This window comes from Chironomus tepperi, unplaced genomic scaffold (genome assembly GCF_022539635.2).
Source record: "Chironomus tepperi strain 1889 unplaced genomic scaffold, CSIRO-AGI_Ctep_v1 contig_364, whole genome shotgun sequence".
Classification (NCBI taxonomy): domain Eukaryota; kingdom Metazoa; phylum Arthropoda; class Insecta; order Diptera; family Chironomidae; genus Chironomus; species Chironomus tepperi.
The window spans coordinates 3,391,614-3,411,548 of NW_027226486.1; the positions used below are offsets into that span (position 1 = coordinate 3,391,614).

Genomic DNA, 19,935 nt, shown 5'->3' on the forward strand with positions numbered 1-19,935 from the left:
GTGTAATAACAATAGGCAAAGATATCGCTTTTAGGTACCGTAATGGTATTTCTGTACCATGTCTGTTAGGGACTACCGTTAACAGTAGCGTAGAGTAGATCTTCCTGTATTGTCACTAACTTGGCTACTTAATGGTGCTTAAACGACCTTCAGGCAATGCTAGATGTCGACCCGAATTTTGTATTGAGTCGAGTCGACTTGAGTCGATTTAAGATAATAACATAATTAGTGAATTGACCCCAATCTAGTTGCTTAGCATTGTGTCATTATCCATAGCTGGTAAAGAAACCGCTTTTAGGTACTTTAGTAGTCTTTCTGTACCATGGAAGCTCGGGAGTGCCGTTAACAGTTGTGTAGAGCAGATCTTCGATTTAAGGCGATACATAATGAGTGAACATACCCCGATCAAGTTACCTATCATCGAGTCTATATCCATAAAATGTAGAAAGACAACTTTTAGGTACCGTAGTTGTGTACCGTAGTACCATGAAAGCATACACTTTGCCTTCTAGGGTATGTCATGTTGTTGATAACAAAGCCTCAACATATAAATGACTAAATGCTCATAACGGATGCATTCAAGCAATTTTAACACCAAACATTAAATTTAACACAGCATGTCGCTCGATCTAGGCCACAAAAATATCATATCCTTCCTAGAATTCATCATGCAACCTTGAATAAAGCTTCAGTTTCTCCAAGATTAATTTATATAATCTTTATTTTATTAATGGGATTTGAGTCAGATTTGAGGTAGGATTTTCAATGACTTCTTATGGATGAAATCTGTAATTCTCTTTGTAATTTTGTATCTATGTCCAATATTACATCAATGAGCTACTTAACAATGAAAGTTTAACTTTTGAAGTACTCAAATCTTTCTGATGCTTTCATTGGATATTCTTGAATGTGAATCAATTTTGAAAGTAGTTCTGGATGTGAATGAATCATGAAAAGAGTTGTGGATGTGAAGGATATAAGGTTTTGGTCAATGAATCAAATTTAATCAGATAAAGTTGTTGAAAATTGATTAAATCTTGATTTTTTGGTGCTGATCACATGATACATACGCTTGCAAAGTGGATATCAGGTTGGATATGAAGCTTCGTGTATCAAAATTTTATAATGAGAAGCTCAAAAACCCCATGTTTCCGTAACGTTAAAAATGAACAGCCCTTAAGCATTCAACTTTATTTCATGTTTGCTCACAAATTTTTCAACCAAAGTAAAAATAAGCATGTAGGTGTTATTGGAGCTTCTGGGGATTAAAAAACAGTAGAAATCAGTCAGAAATGAATGTTTCATCCATGGCAACAATTTAAAATTTGGTCAGTGTGCTGAAAGTTTATTTTGGATAGATAAAACCTTTTTGGTACTTTTAAATCGGATTTTGTTGGATAACAACCAAGATTTTCAAGCTTAATTGTGTCAGGGTTTCTGGGTTTAAACTGCCCGAGCGATATAAATGAAGAAGGCTTAGCTACGATGCTTTAAAAGCTCAACCAAACCTTTTTCACTAACACTTAATGACTGCCAAAAATTCCTTACTTCCACCTAGACACCGTGACTGAGCCTTCCTTCATATATATCGCTCGGGCTGAACTAAATTCTAAAATTTATCTGAATTTATAGGAATTACCTAAATCCCTTTTCGGAATCAGATTTTTGGCTCACAAATGCTACATCAAGAGCTGAAGCTCAACTTATCAACTCCCCTAGACAACCACTTGTACTCCCACTGTTAGTAACGTTAGCCATATCAACGCAAAGCTTAAATCTGTATGCAAATACTTAAAATCAGATTAAATTTAACAAAAGGATTATAAATACAATGCGTACCGAGTAAATGATGGGAATTTTGAGGGACACAAATGGAGAAGGAGCTGATGTTGAGCTTTTATGAGGTAGTCAAAGCTCGTTTGTTGACGCCAGATGGGAGCTGCTATGATATCCATGTGAAAGAGCTTGGAACAGAGCTCGAAGTTGACTCGGACTTTATATGGAGTCAATTTGACTTGAGTCGAATTGTCCATACAAAATTCGAGTCGATCTCAAGCCCTAACTTTGACTCTTAGTTCCGCTTCACAGCCTTCCCCATTCCCATCACTCGGGCATGTAACTTTACAACCATAAATCAACATATTTCAGCATTAAAAATCCTTTATTAATACATTTGACGTTATTAATGATTGTTTGGTGCTGATGTACATACGCATACATACACTCAAAAGTTTATAAGGTAACATTCAATGACAGTGTCTGTTTAATGGGATTTCGTCACGAATATCAAGTATTAAAAGCTTTTGTATGTTGAATTATGATAAATGTTCGCGAATTTCCTGGTAAACTTCTTATTTGTTTTTGCTTCTTTATGAGTGGGGATCATAAATTTATGATAGGGGGAAAGTACGGAAGTGATGGGTGGTGGAGTATTGGAGGTTTTGGAGGATATTAGTGGCTATGGACAGCAAGTTAGATTTTTTGTTGATTCTTGATATGAATTGTTCGTTTTAGAGTGTCTTGTAGGCGAAGGTGGATCTTAAGGTAGGGATGGAGGGTTAGTGATGGGTGAAGTCGACTTCTAAACCCCTTAAACCCCTCCAAAACTCCATGATCCTCTCCCAGGCGCTTCTTTACTTCTAATTTTTCGGCGGATCTCGCTTTAACCATGCTTATAGCCTTCAGAATATGAAAGCAAAGCCATAATCCCCAAATTAACCTCCAAAAAACTTTCTGCAAAAGACAAAAACATTATTTCTATAAAGGTACACAGAATAATAAATTATGATCCAAATGGTTCAGTTCTCAAATATAATTTCAAATTAGAACACACAAAAAAAAAAACTTTATTTTTTGTTTCAACCACACACAAAAAATCGATTAATTTTCATTTAATTTTATATTGCCGTCTAAGGACTCGCCCGTCCGCAGATGCACACAAGAATCTCATTTTCATGAGCATCAAGAGATTCAATAACTCAATTTTCATGAGATAAAGAATGTTTCATTATTTGGTCACTGAGTTTTGGATGTTGATAAGAAGATATACTGAAGTTACGCAATGACGAAACTCAAGATACTTCCATTTCATCTTCATGCTGACTTTGAAATATTTTTCAAAAATAAATTTCTCGGAATCAAATTTTAAATCACATTAAGAACTAAGCAGAAATAGCATCAAAATTTCCACAATTTCTGCTGAACTTGTTGCGTCTTGATGAAATTCAGAGCATGACTTTATGCATACTTATTTGAATTCAGAAGGGTACTTGAGTTAAGAAATGAGATTTTTTTCCACATGCTACCAACAGTATTATTTAACTGACGAAGACTATATCATTTCATTTAGCCGTCATGACCACAAGAACTCTTCTTGGTTGCAATTTTTTTTTGAGGATTTCAAACTTTTAGGAAAAAGTTTGTGGGAATTTTTAAGGGAAATGAAGAATTTTTTATTGTTTCTAATTTGTTACAGAGAGAAATTGAAGTGCAGAAATTTATAATAGCTGTAATTTTGGAATAAGTAATGGTTAAGGGTCGGGTAGTAGAGACGTCATCAACATTTAGGATTGTTAGACATCTTTAAGCCTTTAATGCAGTAATGGGCAATCTGTGAGTCGTGGTACATTAAGGTTCATCAAAGGATGAGGTACATTAGAGCTCGAAGTTGAATCAGATTTTGTATGCAAAACTCGACTAAATTTCATATCAAATTAGTGTCCACTTCGGGTTCTGAGGTGTACTAGGTTCCATCAAAAACGATCAAACGTTTTCAATTCCATAAACTGTATGCCGTGCACAGTTTCCATCGAGGCTCACCACCAAGGTGTGCCCTGAAAGATAAAGATTGCCCACCACTGGTTTAGAGTCGTTTAATTAGGATGTCTGTTGAAATTTTTAGACATCTTTAACACTTTATTGGATTCTAATGGACAACCAAAGAATCTACTCGACTTTATATCAAATTTGAGTCGACGTTGAGTTCTGGGGCACATCAGATTTCATCAAGTATGTTCGAAAATGTCATAAACTCAATGCACTGTGCAATTTCTGTCCAAGTTTTCTATAAAATCGTGCCATGCCACAAAGGTTGCCCATCCCTTCCTTAAATTCTCAAAATTATTAAATCTAAAATTAATTATTCAATTTAAAACTTTCAAACATTTTCCAAATATTTTTTAATCCACCTCAAATATTAGACAGCATAAATGAACAATTCTTCTTCAGTTATCTCAAATTAAAATACATCTGGATTCTGGTTTCACTAATGCACAAAACTTTTTCAATTTTCATAATTTTTCAAGTTAAATTCATTTTTAAACAGATAAAGTTTTTCATGTTAAGCAAGTGCTATAAAAATATGCAGCAGTGACGCTGTGGTTAGATTATCGGTCAACCGATCATAACAACGCGAGCTCATTATCATGGAATGTCAAGTCGAACTATGAGTGCTTCATCGTTAGTCTAGATCAAACCAATTTGGTTTATGCAAGGTTTATGTGATTCGTGATGCACAAATTGTGGCTTGATACATTTCAATTATATTCAGAGCTGTAGATAGTTGGGAATTCGTCATCTTTAAATGGCAAGAAATAAAGCAACAACTTCGTGATGTCTGTCGCATTGAAATAGTCAACTGTTATTTAAGTTGAAGCTGCAATAGCATCTGGATAGATCTCTTAAAATTGCTAATCATAAAATACTCAAAATTGTCAATAAATGACTTGAATAAATTGAAAGCTGGAGATTAGAGTTGGCAGGACTTAAAAGTGGGAGCAGTGCCTTTAAAACGAGATCCAGAATCCATAGAGTCAGGCGCATAGCCATGGTGGAGGTCCTTTGGAGGCACGGACCATTGGCTACGCCTAGACATACATAGAGTCATATGTCTTGGTATACGGACTCAAGTGCTGGCACCTTTTTGAACTTTTGCAATCCATCCCCCCAAATTCCTCCCATCTCTCCTACAATCTAAGAAAAACAAATATTTACACATTTGGATAGAACTTTTTGAACTAAAAATTGACTTCCTCTTCATAAGGTATGCATGCATATGACGAAAGTACTTTGATTACTTTTTCAAAAGTAATTTGGAATAAAACTTCTGTGGAAAAAAGCATTTCTCATCCAATAACATTTCAATCGGAACTGCAACTGTAAAGTTGAGATTGTTGTTTTGATGGGTTTTTGCAATTCAATAGCTGCAAATATGAAGCTTAGGGCAATTATATGACATTTGAGCTTTTTAAGATTCAATTTAGTTGGGATGATTCTCAATGTTGAGTGACAGAAATGAGGAAGGGTCCGTCATGGAGTTTTGAAGCTGCTGATAAATTTTGGATAGACCTTATTTATAGGCACTACATAAATGGCGCCTCCAAGTGACAGGATAGGCAGATGGAACAAGTTCCTTCATATGGTCATCATGTGGAATCCATGTGGATATATGGTCATTCATGTGGATGGCTGTGTGGCATCCATGTGGATGGCTGTGTGGCATCCATGTGGATGACTGTGTGGCATCCATGTGGATGACTGTGTGGCATACATGTGAATGACTGTGTGACATCCATGTGGATGACTGTGTGGCATCCATGTGGATGACTGTGTGACATCCATGTGGATGGCTGTGTGGCATCCATGTGGATGACTGTGTGGCATCCATGTGGATGACTGTGTGGCATCCATGTCTGGCTAATCTATATGAAGACAGCTTCCGTTTAGTGTTAATAAAAGAGATTTATTTGTTCATTTATGTCTCCCAGAAACAGTTGCAAGACTAATAACAGGATGTCACAATTCAACGACCCCCCAAACTGTTAAGGATCATTTTTATTCCAACTAAAACGTTCATGACCGAACATTTTCTTGTTATACTGATTGATAAGCTTTTTACTACCTCATTTTACTATCAATATCCACTCCATAAAAAGCTTAATAGAAATAACATGAAGAAATATAGTAAAAATACCATCGATCATAGTATATGCTGCCACAAAAATATCATCTTATTGTGGTTGAGTGGGTAAACAGGAAGAAGACGTAAAATTTTCCATTCCTTTAGAGACTCAATACATTCCGGATATTTAAAAAGACAAACATTTCCGATTTTGTTAGGTTTTGGTTATTTATTTCCATAAGGAAGTAAATATGTATTAAGATTCATTCACATCAGTCTCTTTTTTTATATCATTTAATCAATAAGAAGTGGAAGCAGTCGGAAAACCCTTTTATTGAAATGTGTTTACGCCTTTTTTTGTGGCACAAATGTTTGTTCCTTTTTTTACTTCCATTTCTGATAAAAGCTTTGAGGTATTTACTCTGGGGTTTTCCAAAATGTGACAAAAAGTGAAAAATGTGGATTGAAAAATGTTTAATGTGGGGATTTTCATTCTATTGTAATATATAGGTCTAGTGGTATTTACTCTCTATTCAATAAAGTATAATATTTTTGACAATTGAGTACCGTAAAATGTTATTGTAAGTTATGGTAAAAGTTTTAGTTTGAAGATATGGGACATGTTGTTGTTGTTGTTATTGATGATGGCTTTTAGGATTTTTTTAAAGCTTATGAAGTCTTTTTGAAGAAATTGCTATTTTTTTCCTACCCGACAATGAGCTTACTCACTTAAATGAGTGTGTCGGGGTGAAGTTTCGTGAAGATTTTGAGAAAAAGAGTCAAATCCAGACGAGCATAATTCGGTTAATCGATCGAAAATCCGGCATCAAACCGACTTGATTCTGATTTGGTGCTCGATTGCAGTTTCGGCGGTTTAATGCCGGACTTTGAACCGATTAACTAACTATTATGCTGTTCGTATATTTAATGATTAAAATACGGTCGACTCGCCAAAATTCCGGAAAGTACGTCGCATGGAAATCAATATAAATCTGGCTCTAGACTGACATGATTCTGACCTGAGATCGCAAACCACCGAATCTGCCAGCTTAGTTCCAAATTAATCACCAATTCTACAGCATGTACATTTCAGAATTGAAGTACAATTCAGAAACTTGGAGTCGACTTGACGTAATTACTTGCTGTGCTTACTATTAACCCGTCTACACTCCATATCCAAATAATGGTCAGAACTAACTCCTTTGTTCTCCATCCAATTTTTATTATGACTTTCCACATAATGCGTTTAATGGGTTCTTTAACAAAATAAAAAAATTAAAATCTGAAACAAAGAGAACACATCAAGCCACACAATTATCGTCATCGGCGTCAATTAAATGCTTCAATGGATCATTAAATTTTAATTACGAAAAATATTTAATTATCAACTTATGTTTCATTAGTGCTGATGGTATTTGAGTCTTTTTTTGTCCTTAACGTAAGTTCAATTTTCTTTGCAAAAAAATGAGATTCTCAAGGATGACTTAATCACAAAAAATATTTCCGAGTATGCCGCTCTACATGATGAATATTTAACAAGACGAAATTTTTCATTACGTTGATGTAGTCCTGAAGGCATAATAAGCTATGGATGGCACTTAAAACAACAAAAGTCAAGGATTATTGTTATGAAGGCAAGACTCTGTTGCCAACTGAATTTTTCAATCTTTATTGTCATGTTGTACGACTGTCAGTGGCTCTTTTCATCAAGTTCTTGCGAAACCAAACTTTTATTTAGTCAATAATTTGCGGACGGAGAATTTATTTATGATTTTCGACGAAAAAAACTTTTGCTTATAGTTTGGTTATCGATCACACCCACATATATAGACATTATATCGATCACACCCACAAAAATTGTCATAATATCGATCACACCCACGTATTAAGTCACAAGATTGATAGTGCTGAAAGTAGAATTGTTGTACTTTTGGTCTAGTAGATAATCGAGGATGTTTATTGTAAATGGGAAGAAGAAGTAACAATTTTAAATCAAATAAAAGGATTCCAAACCAAAGTCTCGATAGTTTCCGGTCTGGTGGAAAAGAATCAATGAGTTTTATATTGGAATGTAGATAAGAAGGCAATTTGCTTGTTATGTAACGCAGAAAATTGACTTTTTGACTCATTCTTCTACACACTGTTATTTTTGGTCAAAATTTAGCTGATTATTGACAAATTTGTATATCTGTCCCTCTCTTAAAGCCTCCCTCTCTCCCTTGAAGCCTCTTTCCCTCCCTTGAAGCCCTTTTCCGTCATTTGAAGGGATCTTTCCTCCCTGGAAGTGTCCAACTCTTCCTTGAAGTCCACTCTCTTCCCTGGAAGTCTCCTATTCTCCCTGGTTGTTCCCTCTCCTTCCTGGAAGTCCTAAACCATCTCTTAAAGGCCTCTACTTTCTCTTGAATTCCCCTGCCCTTTTTTAAAGCCCCCTCCCGCTTCTTTGAAGTCTCCAGTCCCTTCCTTATGAGCGCTAGGTATGAAGTTGACAGCTCCATAGAAAAATTAAAAATCACTTCTATTTATCGACTATATCGTCTTTAATCTATAACTACAAATGCATTAAACCCCAAAAAATCACTCACATTTCACTAAATCTAACCCCAATCAAGAGTCACGCCGTCCTGACGCTTGCTTTATCTCTTCATTTTAATCATTAATTTAGTCCTAATATTCATCAGTTCATAGAACTCAATTTAGATCAATATTGAATGATTGAAGCATAATTAGAAATTTCCGTTGATGTTTGCGTGCTTAAATTCATCAACGAATTTTTTTTATCTGAATATCTTCAATATAATACTCTTTGTTGTTACTTCTTTATCTGATTTGAAGGACTGACCTCTTTTTGTGATAATAATTGAAGAATATTGTATGAAAAAAGAAGAACTTTGGATGGAAAAATTGATTTGTTGAGGGTTGTTCATTCTGCAGGGGTGAAGGTTAGAAGGTTATTGAGAAAGGGGAGGTGGATTTAGAATTTAAGGAGGGTAGAAGGGGGAGCAGGGAAAGTGTTTGAGATCTTTTTCATAACTTTTTTTAGAAAATTGAAGATTTCTTTCCAAATTGAAGGGATTTGGAAAATAATTGTAAATGTGAAGGCATCGGTACTGTAGTCTGAACTCCAATGGTGTCCAAAACCAGTCCACCCGACTCCAATTGTGTTTCAGCCCATTTCTGGCAACTTTGGTTAAGACCTTACTAATTCCACCGTCTTATTTACCTGAATATAACCTTAACATTCAGACTTCTTTTCAAACAGAAGTTATTTCGACCATAATTGATACGGCTCCAAACTGGAGATGCATCCATTAGAGTCCGGAGTCCAGTAGGATTCAGAATCCCAAAAACCTTGCAAATTTTTGGTTTAGACACCAAAAAAACCCACACTCTCTTTTCCTTGAACCCAACTCGAATATTTAGAAGTCTTTCCAAACCGAATGGGCTACGAACAATTTAAAGTCCTACAACCACTTCCACCCTTCCACCCTTCCACCTTTCCATCCTTCCAACCATTCCCACCCTGAATGCATCCCCAACAATTCAAACTATCAAACATAATTAAAACAGCATCCAAAAGAGATTTTAATTCAATCCGTTTTGTACACCACAAGAAAGTTCTATCAATTCAAAACTAATTTGCTTCTTTTTTGGTTTGAAACTTTCAAATTAAATTTATAAGTTTTTTTATATGGAACTGAATGCATGAGAGTGAAACTGAGAAATAAAACGATCTTGAGGATATTATGATAATGGAATATTTTATTCACGTATGCTCCTCAAAAAAGGAGGAAATAGCAACATCCTAAATTCATAAAGATAAAGTTTTGTGCTAAATTGAACTATAAAACGGAAAAAAAACTATCAGAAGTCAAGGCATACAAGGTTGTGTGAAGCAGAGATAAAAAATATTGGAAATATCATCAACAAAATGTTGAAAAGAAGAAGTGCAAGCAAGTTTTTTGGGATGTCCATAATCAACAACAAAAATATATTTTGAGATTCATGTCATGGAATATGACTCAAAAATAAAATACATCAAATATGTATCTATGCATTAAAATGAGATAATCTTCTGAGAAAATGAAATATTTATAATTTAAAGAATAATAAATTTTTTGGGTTCCCGGAATGACTTTGTTTCTGACATGATTATGAAAATTCATAAACTCGAGCAGAAAGTTTGTGGAAATTAAGAAAAAGTTCGGTGGAAGGTCGTATACTTTTTCGGATTAAAGGTTTAAATTTAGAAGTGTAATAAAAAAAGTTTTGTTCCAATTTTTCATGCTACAGTTAATGTTCTTGACTCGTTCTTCTTAAGAAAATACTTCCAAGAACTCTAACTTCATCTTGATCTCTTCATCTTCATGTTGATCTCGAATATTCCCATATTCAGTCCAACTTGTACTATTCAGCCTACGTACTAACTTTAATCTCAGTTTATCTTAAACATCCACATTTAATTAATATTAGTTGTCATTTAACCTTGAATAAATAAATAATTAAAACATCATCAGCATGAATTCAAATTAAACAATATCAAAAGATATTCCAATAAAGCATCAAAAGAGAAATTCTTCTCATGATAATTGAATATTTTGGTGATGTTGAAGCATAACATAATTGAAATATATGATATTTATTGAAACAAAATCACTATGTGACGTACGACATAATATCTGAAATTCTTGAATAATAAGAATACAAGTATCATGCTTGAGTTTTGACATAAATTGAATTTATTAGGTATAGAAAAAAAAGATTATAAATAAAACCTTTTACTCATCTTTTTCATGTATTATAATCAAAATACGTTGAATTTATTGAATATTAATATACACCGAGAAATGGCATCAGTGGCCTAAATGGTAGAGCGTTGGCCTTACGTGCCGAAGGTCCTGGGTTCAATCCCAGGCCATGTCTAATTTTCGAAGCTCTTTTTCCAATTTCACCGTTTTAGTTACGAAGCTCGGTTCGTGTGTTGGGTGGAGTTTTGAGGTCTTTGGCACATAATGTCTCCACTGCTAGGTATACAAGGATATACTAGTATTTGGATGACTTTCATTACGAAATCTTGCGCACACGAATTGTAACTAGGTACATTGCAGGGTACATCAGGTCTTATGACGTACTCGTGTCTTTGCAATGTGCAGAGCTTGCAAGTGGTTCGGATCCCACTATAAACTGTAGGTCTAAAGGGTGTGGTACAACAGATTTAAAATCGCAGTGCCTCCAGCTCATAAGGCTGGGCCCTTCAGTCATTATATATATACACCGAGCAACACTAATGAAGAAGGCCTTGTCAAGGAGCTTTAAAGGCTCATCAGAGTTCTTTAATTAACATCAAATGGAAGCCGCCTTCGTTTGACGTTTTTATGCCTATCGAATAGCGACAACTTCAATTTGGTGACAATGAAACAAGCAAAACTCAAAGAACTCATGAAAGAAATCTGTTGCCTGTGACAAGTGCCTGTTTTGCAACTCAAAGCTGTTGAAAGAGACAATACTGAATATCTGAGGGAGGCCATGAAAGGCCATCACTATGGGAGACCATCACAATTGATATATATGGACAACAAAGTTAGTAACTTATTAAAATAAATTGAGCCTTGGCCTTTGACAGAGCCTTAAAACCTACATAGCGGAACCAACTTCATTTATGATGTTAATTAAAGAACTCTGATAAGTCTTAAAAACTCCATGACAAGACCTCCTTCAACTTATGTCACTCGGATACACTGCAGAAGAATTTTCATGAAAATCATCTTTTCAATTTTGACTTCCTAATTTTTTAAGAAGCAGATTTTATGATAATTCAAAAAATTTTCTTACAAGATTCACTTCCGTTAAAGACATAAAAGTTTACTTTACGACAAAACATTTTTTGCTTTTATTTTGTTTGAGTGAATAAATAAAGAGCAACAACATTTTTTAAGGAGTTTCTGTAATGATACGGGTTGGAGAAAAGGATGGGTTTGTAAGAGGGCCGTTCGCTTATTGCTTAATGGGAAAAATGGAATTTTTGGAAAGTCTATTCCCTTGTAATCTTAAAAAAGCGCATCATAATAAGCGAATAACCCGTAAAGTCCTTAGTGACCCCCATTTGAAAGCCATATGGACGCAATGGTGGCAATTACCATTTGGTATTAATAAACGAGGTGCAACGGAGCATAAAGAGCTCCTTGGCGGAGCCTTCTTAATTTGTGTCGCTCGGGGTGGTCTTAACTGCAATGCTACGCCGCCCTATTAACGGGAAGATGCAAAGCGGATTTCGATCCAATTCCAAGAAGGAAAATGCAGCTCGACTAATCCAGATTCTAAGAATATCTCAAAGAATTCGACCATTTTTGAACCAGCAATGTTGCAGCTCTTGATTAAGTCATTTAAGTATTCTTATTCCAAGACACTCATTAAGATTGTAATTAAAGAACATTTTAATAAGATCAGCTAGGCAATACGGATGTTTTACATTAAAAAATCTCGGAATTTATTAAGATTTTCGGAATTATGTAAAATAATTTATAACCTCAGCTATAAATCTCATGGCGTTTTATTACATTTCCTTATAAAATGGCTGATAATGAGTAAAAAATGAATAATCTTATTTCATTATACTTCCGAGAAGCGGATTTATCCTCCTTCCGTTTTAAACAGGTATAAATTATGGGCTCGTGATAAGCCCATTGGACTATCTTGTAATGAAATTTTTCTTTTTGCTTGCTTCTTTTGGGATTTAAAAGGACAAATAATGTGGTTTTGAGAATTCTTACAAGGAGATTATGGTCTACAAAGAAGGAAGTTAAATCAAAAGAAAGACGTAATCTACCTCAGAGAAACTTTAATTTGTAGGCTGGGGGGGATTTGTTCACGAATGATGGGGGGTATTATCTAAACTCTGAGGTCAAAAATGCTCGGGATCTAGTTTAGAGTCAAGCTCTATCGCATAAATCGTTGTTTTTGTGTCCAAACCGAGTTGGTGTGACTGGAAATAGCAAAAAACTACAAGAATTTGACAGGAATGTCCCTTGGATCGAACTCGGGTAGGTTGGATCGGTTGGCCGACACTCTAACCACTACGCCACTGCTGCTTTTCTACTGTCTTTTAGGATTTTAACAATTTTAATCTAAATTTCTCCGATTTTGATTTGAGAAAATTGAAAAATCCACAATTTTTACGATTTTTAAGATACTGTCTAACTCTGCACTCTGGTCTACCTTCAAGCATTCTAGTTTAAAGCCAGAATCACTTAGGAATTCACAAAATAAAGCTCAAAATTCAGCTGAATTTTTTGTCACGAATTTTTGTTAATTTTGTCAAATTATCGAACAATTTTTCGTTTGATAGGCCTTTGATCCTCCTACCTCTACCTTTATTTACCTACACACCTGACTCTCTATTAAATTCTAGACAATGAATTTATCCTAAATTAAATTCCATTTAAAAGTTTTAACAACAATATTGCGAATATTTCACAACAAAAATAATAATAAATATTTTTTTGTTCCATTTTTATAAAATTTAAGCATTGCCGGATGAAGTGTACATGCTGTGGTTTCCCGAATATCCATTTAACGAAACAATATGCAAGGTCCATAAATTTGCTGCGGAAAGTTTCACCAACGCAACTGTGTTTACTATAACAGCATTCACAATTGAGAGGTAATTGAAAAAAATAATAAACAAATAAAATATTGAAATGATTCGCAAGAGATTGCTTGTTGTGGACTACATTTTTTGCATACTTTTAGTTCTTGGAAAGAAGTCTGAAAGAAAATGATTTCCTTTGAGTATTTTTTACATTTATTAATTCTATGACTAAGTTTCTTGAATTTCTTGAGGAGGAATTGAGATTTTTACATGGAAAATTCTAGAAAATTAATGAATTTTGTCCAAAAATTAGGACAGAAGACCTTGTCTTTTGACCCCAAATCTCTCTTGAATACGCCCATGCTATTTTAGCTGGAAGTCGAGTCGAATTGACTCAAGTTGACTTCAAAATCTGCCTGATATGACTCTTGTCCACCCTCTCAAATAATTGAGTTAGTGATACCTTAATTTACTGTACTCAGAATTCAATTAAACTGCAATAATATTAAAAACAGACACAGAAATTACTTTGATTAAGATTCGAGGAATGTGTCGAGCGATTTAATTTCCATTGAATTAATTATTATATTAAATGCTATTTAATTCATCGTAATTTAAATTTTCCAGTGATTCTGGAAATTTTTATGGTGTAAGGGAATGTTCGGAAGTTAAGTAACGCATAATAATTGCTCAATTTTGTTCCAGCTTCAATGTTTTGTTATAAAATGATTTAGTCCCTCAATTCCCGTCCCCTCTTCCATCAGCTCCTTCCTTTTCTCCCTTTCCCACTCCTCTCTTCCTTCTTCCTTCTTCCTCCTTACTTAAATGCTACAAAATTTCCAAACGTTCCTTCAAATGTCGTTATCCAGGCACATTTCTCGGACGCCAGCGGTATCAGGGTGTACCACGAGAATTCTCATGCCTTCCACAGAAGGCATACCCTTTACATTTGATCAACTTCAGAGTCAGACTTCGGCTTCCCAAATTCCCCAGGTCATACAAATGACAAATGACCAATTCAAAACAAATTCTCAGTAAATCCATAATTGCTCAATGGTTCGACACTTGCATGCATTTAAGTGTTTATGCTCATTGATTTCAAGTATTGCATTCAATTGCTACTATTTCCTTGTAATTGCAAACAGTATGGACAAACTTGCATACAATTGGCAAATCCTACGTTAATCTATATCAATTTTTAATACCAATCAATTTACATAACTTTAATTAAATGTCGACAAACAAATATTCTCAATCATTTTACAAATTACTTTAGAGACTAAATCTCTAAGGCGGGACTTCACTTAATGTTGTGAGCTAGATTAACAAGAGATTATATTCAAATAAAATACAGTTTACAAGTTTAATGCCTACACATGATCTGATGTAAAATCGATTGTATGACATGTAATTACATCGCGACGTACACGAATCATTGAATCTTAAGTGATAAATAAAAATTTATTTAAAGTAATGACATGCAAATAGATCCGAGCAGTACAGTGTGTTTGCTGAGGTAGGGTTAAGTCGTCCTATTAACGTTTAAAGGATTAGTTGCCCTGACAGCACCGTAACGGGTGATTTTGACCCATTTTACGATGAAAATTAAGGTTAACTGACTTCGTTGGGCAAAAGAGAGCGAGGAAGGCTCAAGAACTTATGGAAAGTAGCTGTCGATAGCGATAGCATTGCATTTGATATCGGTAATTGACAGACAGAAGCCTGTCCAACAGAAAAAGTTTTAGGAGACATCCAGAACTCGAAATTAACTTGAGTCTGCTCAAATTCAGTCAACTTTAAGCTCTGGAGACGTCTAAGGATGGTCATGGACGGCAATTCATCTGAACTATCAACACAAAAAGCAAATTACAACCAAAAATCATTGTGCGACTCATTCTCCTCATTGTGCCGCTCGGTAACATTGATTTATTCAGTTTTTTGCTTATGGGAATTTCCTCATGAAATCCTCACAAGCTAAGAATGATCGATCGCATCTTAAATTCACTGCTTCGTCTTACACCGTTCATGAAAAATGAATTTGATTGAAAACGACACGTGAAGGTGTGTTGAATGCGAGAATGTAAAAAATTTAAGGGAAATTCCTGTTCAAAAATTATTTTAATGTGATTTGATGCAAGATGAATTTTTTTCATTATAAAGCTGTCTTGAAGTTAGCGTTGCATGAGTAAAGAGATTTACTTCTAAATTTTTACTTGACTAGATTAAAGCTTTTAAGATGAATAAGTTTGACAAATTAATATGATAATTAGAAGTGACTTGAATTTCTAGAAATTATTGACTTGTTGTTTATTTTATTTGCGTTGTAATTTATCAACTGCTACACATTCTTAGATATTTTTCAATGTTAAAGTGAAACCAACAAGTTCTTCTTATATTGTCATAAATCAATATTTTCAAACTATTGCGCAAATAAAGGGGATGAAAAAGTTTTTTTGTTCGTGGAAATTAATTTTTCAACTTTAACTAAAACGTCAATAAGAATAATTAAAAAACTCGTTACGTATATGACAATTCTGATTATGTGTCTCGTTTTAAGAGTACAATGGGAGGGGTCTGTTGAGTTATTATGTAACACTAGCGGTGAATAGGGTTGAAATCTTGCTATTCATCCAACTATAGCTCGACTATACACTTTGATGCATTTATGGATGAGTTTGAATATTTGATGAGTAAATACGTTTCGTTTTCTTAGGGAAACTCATTTTAAGACTGCAGTACAATTCTTTGTCATTTCAGTTTATTTACAGAGCGCATCAAAATTGATTTTGTCTCGTTACGTAAGGATTAAACTGTTCCACTGAAGCTTCGACTTTCAAAATTGACTACACTTTGATGCATTTATCGAGTTTTTTTAGCGTGAAGAATTTTGAAATGTAGTGACTAACAAATGGACAAGGTACTTGACTATTTAATGATTGGAATATTGATATAATGGACCTGAAAATTTTATGAATTGCCTTACGTAAAGTAAGTATTCGATGAGTTTGATACAAATCAACTGTGTTCCATTGTTCCATGACATCCCTCAGATGTCGGCTAAAGTAGGTTCTATCGCCGGCTTCTGCTTACCATTTGTCAAAACCAATTGCAATACTGTTTCTATCGACAGGTTCCTTTCATCCAAAAAGACGAATTGCCTTAAACAGATCAAAATATGGATCTTAATCCATTCAAAATCTAGACTTTAAATCACGACCCCCAAACCCCTTAACACATAAATTACTCACCTATTCACAAACATTAAATCCTCGTTTAGCATTCCATCATAAATTCATATTCACTTTGAATCTATGACAATGAGAAATTTACGACCTGAGTTTCTCATTCTTTTTCTAGCGAAACATTCAACATTTCAACCTCACTTCCATTTTCATTTTAAAAAAAATTAATTCAAAGTTATTCTTCATTCCTTTTTCAGATATGTTGCCATTTGCAAGCCTTTCTTATCGCACACATTATCAAAACTTTCCAGAGCATATAAATTTATTTTGGTAAGTAAGGTTGGCATGTTATTGTTAGTATTCATATTTGTATAAAGGAAGTTGAAGCTCTTTTCTTTACATGATTGTAAATTAATTTAAATAACGAAAGGAAATAACCATAGGAAGCAATAATTTCTAAGAAAATTGTTTATAGCCAAAAGTTTTACGTTTTTGTTTTTGTTCCATTCTCCTTTTTTATAGGGAATTTGGATGATATCGATGTGCTTAGCAGTTCCTCAGGTTTGTTTGTTTTGCCTGACTCGAAAATTTTTATGATGTTATGTAAATTTAATATTTTTTTTTTATTCAGACATTGTTTACTCTTCATCTTGATGAAGTTTATCGAATATGCATACCAAAACAAGAACATCAACATCTATTTGTGATCTCAACTTTTCTCTTATTTGTTATACCAATGTCCGTGATAACAGTATTGTACATATTAATAGGACTTCAACTTAGAAAATCTAAAATTGTTCAACGTGGTGCTGTTAATGGAAGTAGTGTTAGGTTAAAGGTGAGAAATAGAATTAAAAATAGTTTGATGATTGCCTGGTGGACTATGATGGACGTTGAAGGGCTCTGATGAATTTTTGAGGGAATTTGACGAATATTAATGGGCTGTGACGGACTCTATTGAAATTTGAGGGACTCTAATAGACTTTGTAGAACTCTATTAGACGTTGATGGACGCTAATGGACTTTGAGGGAATCTGATGGACTTTTATGGACTCTTGTGGGCTTGAATAGACTGTTAAGGACCTTGATGAACTCTGACGAACTGTGACAGAGTTTTATGAACTTTAATGGACTAAGATGGACTTTGACGAACTCTAATGAGCTCGGATTAACTTTGACGAACACTAACTAATTCTGATGGACCTGAAATTGACCTTCGACAAGCTCTAAAGAGCCTTGATGAAATGATAACAATAATAGAATGTTTACAAACAAAATAAATAAAATTTATGCTTGCGGACTATGTATTTATTGAAATGTAAAAATGATTGTATAGATTTTAAAGAATTCATACCTGTTACTCTATATATTCATATCTTAACAAAATAATATTTTTCTACGAAGATTATTTTGTTTTCATTTCATTTCTATCCCATTGTACGTACCTTATACAATAGAACTTATATGAAATTGGATGGATCTTTTCATAAGTTATCATATCTTTAGAAATTGATGAAAATTTCAATTAAGCATCATCTGCTGAATTTTCAAAGCTCTAACTCAAAAGGCACACGGTGTAGAAATGGCCGAAAATCCGATTATAGATCGACTTGACTATAGTTCCAGACCAGATCGACTTGACATAAGTTCCAAGCAAAATTCGTTGAAATCCGGCTTCAAGCTAGAGTTAAAATTGGTATGGGTCCAGTTCAGCAATTTCTATCACGTGTCAGTTCCTTTCGGATGATGCCCTATTATTCAAAGATGTGTTAAATAGATTGTCCAAAATAGATCCATTCTTTATTCAAGTTTCATTTGAAAAGTTATCCTTATTGTACCATAATACAAAAAGGACATAAAATACCAATTAATTAGTCTGCCTGCATTCCATTCCAAAGAACATCCATTTTATTACATTTTAATCTATTCTTGTTCTATTTATAGCGTAAAATTTTCAAAAATGATGCAAAGCATCAAACACTCGTGACTATAAATAGTGAATCACATTACAATGAGGCACTCATACAGCAACAGCACAATCAGTCAAACAACAATACCGACTTGAATAAAGAATATAAAATAAATTCATCCGAGCAAGACAATATAGTACCTGAAGATGGACGAATAAATTACTCAAGTAATCGTGCTCAAGTGCATCATGGATCTCGTCACGTTGTAAATATGTTGGGTACGTAGACTGATTGAAATTGTACAGTTTCATTCATGTTAATGATAACGACATTGAATGTACATTTTTTTATTCCATTTAAAGATAAATAGACCTTTTTACGTTTCGTTGAGCTATAAAATCTTAAGTTGGGGTTGTTCGTAAATGACGTCTTTATATATAGACATTAGTGCACTATTGTCCAAAGGTTGTGTCGTAACACATTAGTTCTGTGTTGTCCAAATTATGTGTCGCAACATATTAGTTCTGTGTCGTCCAAACTGTGTGTCACAACAAACTTGTGTGTTTGTGCAACATTGGACTAAACAGCCCCTTTTGATAGACATCACTTCCTCACAACCCCTGCGAACTTTCTTCTTAAATATTCATGCTATAAAAAAAACTCCGGAAAGCTTTTAAGTGTATCATCATAACGAGAATTCAAAATGCAATATATATGCTGTAAGTGTGTTTATAATACACGTGCTGTAACACAATTTTCATCCCACACACACACAGATTTTAAAGCAGAGTATTTCCTTTGAAAAATTCAATGTTTTTTACTTTAATTCTTTGATCACGGATTTCCTTAATGGATACGCAAAAAAAGAATGAATTTAATATTAACTAAATATTATTTTTTTGCTCATCGTTGCCAAGGAGTGGGATAAAGTTCATGTTTCTATTGAGCTTTTTTTTATTCAAAACAGCCATAATTTTTTAAATGGAAATGAAAATGAAAAGAAGCCCAGAATATTCCATAAACTTATTATAATTAAATTTCGTCTCATTTTTTAATTAAATCATGATTGAATTGATATTGGGTATTCATTTGTTAAGGGTATAGGTCAATCTGTTGCTTAGGAGTGGGGATTCAAAGAAATTGTGTTTTTGTGCCAATTTTTAACGAATGTCCAATTGATGGCTAAATGTGGAATGTCAAGCTTAATTTGAATATTTCTTTTAGCATGGGGTTGAAACTATTTTTGGAACTAAATGAGTCATAATTGTGACTTTGTGTGTTGTTCAAACTGTGTCGCAACACAAAAGTGTTGTGTTGCCTAAACTGTGTATTTCGACACACCAGTAAAGTATTGACCAA

The 19,935-nt window shown here is 34.1% G+C and overlaps 1 protein-coding gene across 2 annotated transcripts in view; it reads left to right on the forward strand.

The window, feature by feature from the left end:
- LOC139095490 (pyrokinin-1 receptor-like) overlaps window positions 1-19,935 on the forward strand; it is a 35,515-nt gene that overhangs the window by 6,504 nt on the left and 9,076 nt on the right. For both annotated transcript variants that reach the window (XM_070646845.1, XM_070646846.1), the window contains exons 3-7: window positions 13,421-13,556; window positions 16,924-16,996; window positions 17,189-17,227; window positions 17,298-17,504; window positions 18,611-18,854. In XM_070646845.1, coding sequence (XP_070502946.1) covers window positions 13,421-13,556; window positions 16,924-16,996; window positions 17,189-17,227; window positions 17,298-17,504; window positions 18,611-18,854 — 699 coding nt within the window. The remainder of the gene's footprint in view (window positions 1-13,420; window positions 13,557-16,923; window positions 16,997-17,188; window positions 17,228-17,297; window positions 17,505-18,610; window positions 18,855-19,935) is intronic.